The 7,025-nt window shown below is 37.4% G+C and overlaps 1 protein-coding gene across 1 annotated transcript; it reads right to left on the minus strand.

Moving 5' to 3' along the window:
- Window positions 1–834: 834 nt before the first annotated feature.
- On the minus strand, window positions 835–5,088 carry LOC131325257 (small ribosomal subunit protein eS24z). Its single transcript, XM_058357412.1, has 5 exons — window positions 4,848–5,088; window positions 4,325–4,366; window positions 4,056–4,226; window positions 1,332–1,418; window positions 835–1,176 (listed from the first exon to the last, which is right to left on the minus strand). The coding sequence occupies exons 1-5, from the start codon at window positions 4,917–4,919 to the stop codon at window positions 1,135–1,137; spliced, it is 414 nt and encodes a 137-aa protein (XP_058213395.1). The 5' UTR covers window positions 4,920–5,088; the 3' UTR covers window positions 835–1,134.
- Window positions 5,089–7,025: the final 1,937 nt, after the last annotated feature.

The following is a 7,025-nucleotide window of genomic DNA, read 5'->3' on the forward strand; positions in this document are numbered from 1 at the left end:
TGTTTATTCCACACAAATATACTTAAAAGAAAATTTGCTATAATTAAGAATCCTCCACAAATGTAAAGCCCACTTCGAATCGAATTTTAAAGGGACATTTATAGAAATGGTCCTTATAATTTCACCCGAGTTTTATTTTCGTCCTCAAAGTATCAATTGCAACTCTTTTGATCTTCAAGTTTGATTTTCGTACCAAGTTGGTCTAATTAATAACGTCTGTCAGCTAAACTGGACGAAAAAAATCAAATTGAGGGCAAACGTTATTAATTGGACCAGCTTGGTACGAGCTGCAACGTCTAAACTGCCATCAATTTGATTTCTTCCGTCCAGTTTGGCTGATAAAAATTATCAATTGGATCAATTTGATATAAAAACCAAACTTGAATGTCAAAAAAGTTATAATTGATACTTAAACAAAAATGAGACTCGGATGAAACTAGGAAAACCATTTATATAAATTTCCAATTTTAAAAAGAAGTGAATTTTCCATTTCATCAATCACCTACAGGAAAAGAATCCACCCAAAAACATAAAGAATAAACGACAACAAAAGAAAAGAGAAATATTTTCTCGAAGAGGATCCGAATCCCTATTCTTATGCTCCGACCCAGAATTTCACAGCTAAAAGCAAATTATTTCAATAAGAGAAGTTCTTTGTGAAATAGGAGTCCTCAAATGTCAAAAGAGGTAAACCTGAAACATTACTTCAAGACAAGCAGCAATGCAGCACCAACCATCAAGCTTACCCTTTAGTGAGAATCTGTAAAATAGAGTGTCCTCAAACGCCAAAAGAGATTTGAATTTTCCAATATACCCAAAAATAACAGTCAAAAGTGATCGAGAAAGTGTAATCTCTACTCTAACAGCAGACGCGTGCAAGCCTTGAATTACGTTTTGAAAATTTCTACAACAATCACAAAACTAGTCCAACACAAACTAGAGAGAACCTTACTTGGAATGACATCCAACCAAAACTCAAGAAAAAGCTGAATCAAAATCCGATTAATACCCGAATCCAAATTGCAACACGAAAAACAACTTGTTACGCTATGACCACAATATGAGAACTAGAGCTAATAAAAAGTCTTCAGCACTAGATTTGAGGGTTGCAATGAGCTTGTAACAGCAGAAAACTCATTTCTTCTTTCCGGCCTTGGCAGCATCACCAGCCTTAGTCTGCACAAAACAAATAGCAAAGTAATAAACTGACCTCATTTTTTCCCGTTTGAAGGATGCTAACCTCTTTTGGGGTTGCGGACAAGGTGACGAGGAATGAGAAGAAAGCACAAAAAAGAAATAGAAACAGAAAATGCAGAGAATAATCCTTCTACCTTCTTTACTCCACGGATTTTCTTTGCTCTGTTCTTCCTCTCCTTCATTTGTTTCCTTGACTTCTCCACCTTGGTAGCAAGTCCATTCTGCCATCGCAGGTTTTCAATATTAGGTTACAATTTACATGCGTTGCAAGCGAGAAACATAAGATGAAAAGAAAACATCAGTAGTTTTCTGACAGACTAGAAAGAACACACATGGTAAATAACCTTATAATAACAAGAACAGGGCAGAGAGATTTTTTTTTACAGATTTATAAATGTCACCTTGAGCTAAAACTACTAAAATCATGGTCTGTAAATATTTCATAAAATTTGGCTACAACTCCCATATTTTAGCAGTGTTATGGTCCCAGAACTGTGAGCAAGAACTCTACCCAAATTAAAAATCAACTCTCCCCAAATTAAAAATCAAAGGTCAAGACTCACTTGGATTTGGGGCCTCAAACAGTGTAATTGATATAAGCCCACCCCTACCTTGCACATTGTAGAGCATCTAGAGTATCACTTGGTCAATTCCAGCAAATAAAAGATCATGCGTCATGCCGTCATCGACACGAAGAGGTTGCACGAATTGGGAATTGTTGTGAATCTTAAGTGAATCATCGGAGCTGAACCGGTGAATCGTTCGATTTGCTGAATTCAATTTTGACTCTTCCACTTTTTATTTTTCGAGAAGGGTTCAAATTAGTTTTTTAAGGTCTTTAGTCTTGTTATATGACATCTTTTGTCCATGTTTCTCCTTTTTTTAGTCTAAAAAATAGGTGGCATACAGCATACAACCAACCACAAATAAGATTTACAAAGAGGATCGTAAGTAAGATTCCCGAACCCTCATCATCTCTTGCAAGTTGCACTATTAGTAGCTTACCTATTACTCCCATGATTATCACTTCATAGTTTAAGACAAGCTTTCTAGTGATTTAGGTCTAAAACTTGTATTACAGTATGTATATTTCCGTCTCCCAAATCCATAAATATTTCTTCCCACGTATTTTAACAAAGAAGACTACATCGGAGCAATTCACCATTCGGAAAAGACCATTCTGATTCTCAATTCAATTTATGATTTGACGGCCTCACTTTAGTCTGAGCTAAATTAAAGCTACCTTGTCAAATTCAGCAACAAACAGTCTACACATTGCTCAACTGCTCAGAGTTACTAGTGCCTAACAACCACCGGGGGTTGGGGAATTCCGACACGAAAGGACATGACATCCACAATACACGAGATTTTCACCAAATCTGCATGTACTCATCTGATTGTGATCTATGCGAAGCATATTACCTGAATGATCCCTAAAGCTTGAACTACATAATTAAGACCTAACCCAACATTTCAAACGCAATTATAGTATTTATACACACTTACAAAACTATCGAAAAGTCCAGGAAAGAAGGGAACATAATGAGGAGGGGGGGGGGGGGGGGGTTGATCAAGGAGAGTATAAAGGGCACAAAACGGAGGGTTCAAAAATATTGCACAAGGGGTCAAACTGAGCAAGCCCAATCCAAGTTGTACCCGTTTCTAAATCTCCTATCAATTCTCAAACCATTGATGATAATCAAGTAATCACTAAACAAAGGGGAAGTAATAGCACCCGATAAAAAAGTGGTATCAAGTAGAACACTCATCACTTCTGGTATAACTGAAATAACATGAAAAAGGATACCAAAAAATGATGAATTTAAAGATCTAGTGGTGTAAAACTTGAGAAGATCCTGTCACCTAAAAGATCAGGCATTTGTCTCCACATATTCTATGTTCTAAAGGTATTGATTTCCTATTGTTGTCATAACTAGCAGCTATTGACTGCAAAACGTAGCTAGATGCAATAGTATGAGGCATTTCCTAACTGTTGAGTGTTAACAACCTTCTTACCTAATTCTTCCCCTCAACAACATCCTCGGTCGACAGTGCAAACAATGTCATAATGTTTTTCGCCATTGTTGCACTCGGTCAAACCATCTCTAGTCAATTTTCTCATTCCGGTTTTTGTTCCAGAAGTTTTACGTCCTGTTAGCAATTCAGAATTGATTGTTCAAAGTAGCCTAGTTTTTCAATTTCATTGTTAACCTCGCTACGTATGCATAATGCATCTATACTCTATGGTTCCACAAACATTCCACCTTGGGGAGACAAATTAATTCTCTCAAAGGCAGAATCCCACCACCCAAGCTTTTGCATGATCCCAACCAAACAGTTCAAATGACTGGAAAACAGCAAAAGCAGAATGTTAAGGCTTTTTTTATCAATTAGAAGCCTCTAAATTATGCACTTCAATGGATCATTCACGCGCGGTACCTTACCCCACCAGACCAACTCTCTTGGTAGCTGGGAGTCCAAGTTGGAAGTCGAAGTGATTCGGTTTCACCAGTACCATAATAGATGGCTCTCATGATTGCTAGTCACTTCCTATCTTAATCACTTAAACCACGAACAGGTTTCCAACATATACTAGAACATGTAAGTTGTAACCAAGTCAAACGTTTTATCCACCATTATCCACCAAGTGACATTGTGCGATATAACATCATGAATGATCACAATCTTACAATGACTTCAAAGTTCTAACTACATAAGAAATACTCTTAGCATTATATAGAGGTGGAAAACGGATAGAGATAACGAATCATTTAAAAAGGGACAAAGGGAAAAGATTCACTATTTTAAAGTAAAACACTCATACAAACATACACTAAAAAGAATGATGATAAATTTACCCTGATAAGCCTGTACTTGGGCTCATACTTCTTCGCGTTCTCAACGGAATCATAAATCAAACCAAACCCAGTCGACTTCCCACCTCCGAAATGGGTACGGAACTTGAACACGAAAATCGCATTGGGGTCCTTAACCTCATACATTCTAGACAGCTTCTCCTTCAGTTCCGCCTTCAGAACAGAGGACAAACACATCCAATAAATACACAGATAAAAAAATCCACAACACATTCTAAACGGAGAAACTAATATTCAGAATCCGGATTTACCTTGGAAACATTGGCCCGTCCGGGATGAAGAACATCAATAATCTGCACAAGGTCAAATTAGATATAAACAAGAAAGTGGGATACAAATGAACTCCGGATGGCTCAGAAAATGCAAGAATACTCCACAAATTGATCTTCCTAATGCCAAACTAGACTTAAAAGTACAGTCTAAAATTGTAGAAAAATACATGACATACATATGAAATTTTTTTTTTGTAAATTATGTGACGCAAATGATAATGTCAAAATTGTTTTGTTATGTCAAAATTTAACACCAAAAAAAAAAAAAAAACTTATATTATGTGCAGGGTACAAAACTCTTATTTATTACTACAATTTTGGCACTAATATAAATGGTTTTGGGCATTCTCATTTCCCATGACAAAAAAACGATTGTTTTCAATCCAATACAAAACAAAAAGAACAAAACCCAGTTTAATCAAGGGTTCAAGGTAATACGCACTAATCTACATACATACATGAATATATACACTGCATAATAAGAAGGGAAAAGAGTGCGTACAAATTGCTTCCTGGCGAGAAGCCTGTTGGTCATGAACTTCCTCGTACGGATGGTCACTGCTTTGTCCGCCATCGTCGATCAGCTGCGGAGTGTACTGCACAGAGAGCGAACCGCCACAATGTAAGCAGCAGCAGCAGCAGCAGCAGCACGAGGAGGAAGGGAGAAGGAGAAAAACCCTAGGCCTTAAAGTAGTAATGATTCAAGTAGGCTTCCAAAAAATGAGCCCTAAAATTTGTGGGCTGAGGAAGTGGGCATTGGGCCGGTCTCGTAGTAAATGACATTTTCAGTCTGGCCCGTAATATGGTCCGATTCTAGGGTTGGCAATGGGGTGGGTAGGGGGTGGATACCACTATCCCCGTTCCCGATCCCCGAATTCAAATTCATCCCCATCCCCTTCCCGATCCCCACCGGGAAATTATTATTTTTACCCTCCATCCTCTCCCCAAACGGGGAACGAGGATCCCCGTGAGGAATCGGAGATCCAATTGGAACCACAGGCAAAACCGGTATTCTTAATTCGGTATCCCTCCTGCAGCAAGACGCCAAGAACAAGCAACACATGCAAAGCTCTTTAAAGCTTCGTTTCTTAGTCTCTCAACACGACGCTATTTCATGAGTTTCCGACGTGAACAATATTTATCTGACTAGAACTATCGATTTGAGCTCTTTTTTCTACTAATCTTCTATCCGTGGTAAGTGAATTCAATTACTTCTATGTTAATTGACAGTGAGATTTAGTTTCTTTCTTTCTTCCTCACTTATGTATATATAGTACTCCTATATAATTTTCATTTATGTATATAACTTATTTATTTTATATATATATATATATACACACACACAAACGGGGCGGGGCGGGGATGGGGTGGGGACAGACTCATACCCATCCCCTACCCATTCCCCATCTTTTTAAAAAAATTATCCCCATCTCCTACCCGATCCCCGAAAAATCCCCGAATCCCCAATCCATTTGGGGCGGGGTGGGGTGGCCGGGATTGCCATCCCTATCCGATTCCCAACCCACCTGAAAAGGAGAAAGTTTTTAATAGCAATGATGCTTAGGTAGAGAATGGAACAACGTTACATTTTGTTATAAAATTGAAGCAAAACAAGACGCCAGATATAGTAAGCGTGAAAGCATCTTTCGAAAAGCATCTCATTCTTTTTAAATTTTATTTTTTTAAACAAATGAAATTTCATTAAAAGAGCAGAATACTAAAACTCATGAGAATTGAGAGCGAAAGTGTACAAGCAAAATTTGTGCAGAAGCAAAGGATTCTATTAAAAGTTGTCAATCTCATACTGGCAAGCATACCAATTTCTCTATTGGGACCGTACGTACCGGTACCAGTGTTTATTTAGGTACTGTTCTAGATTGACCATTGCATATCATTTATATATTTTTTAGTATATTCATGAATAACCAAAAACTTAAAGTGGAGAAATTAAACGAATTCTAACACTTTGATATACCTTAACACTAGTCCTAATACTAAATTAAGATGATTAACATATTATAGACTCCAAATTTTGTTGAATTATCTTAAAATTCAAGCCTTTTTTTAGCAAGAGAAAGAAATACAAAAAAAAAAAATTGTACCAGCCAAGATTGACCAGCATAGGCCGGTAATTCAGAAGATACGGAACCCGAGGGTATGTGTACCATTCTATTGCCAGTATGGTACGAGATTGGCTACACTGATTCTACTAGAGGATTGTGTGACATACATCAAGACATGCTCATTAGATGTGCTTTATTTTGGTAATATTAAGGTAAAATGGAACCGTACATGAACTCAAATTAGATAAAGTCAAAAAAAAAATATTTTATAGACCCAACAAGCCTCTAATAACCTCTGTACTAGTTGACTACCATTTCGGCAGAGTCCCTTCTGGATTGTACTAGTGGCATGGCTATGTCCTCGCACGATAAGTTGTGCCCGTTGGTTTTCAAGTGAAGAGGATATATTGGATACACACAAATGATATAATTTACCTATATAATTTACCTTGACATTCCGCAAAAGCCTAGTTTGGGGTTATGCGCATGCATGCATCATAAGCCTGTTTGTTTAGTTTATGTTCCAGAAGAAGAGCATGAAATGGTTTACCCCATTCTTCAAATGGGAAAATTGGAACAATGACAAGTGATTGACACAATGGCACAATAAACCAAAA

The sequence above is a fragment of the Rhododendron vialii genome, chromosome 5a (assembly GCF_030253575.1).
Source record: "Rhododendron vialii isolate Sample 1 chromosome 5a, ASM3025357v1".
NCBI lineage: Eukaryota > Viridiplantae > Streptophyta > Magnoliopsida > Ericales > Ericaceae > Rhododendron > Rhododendron vialii.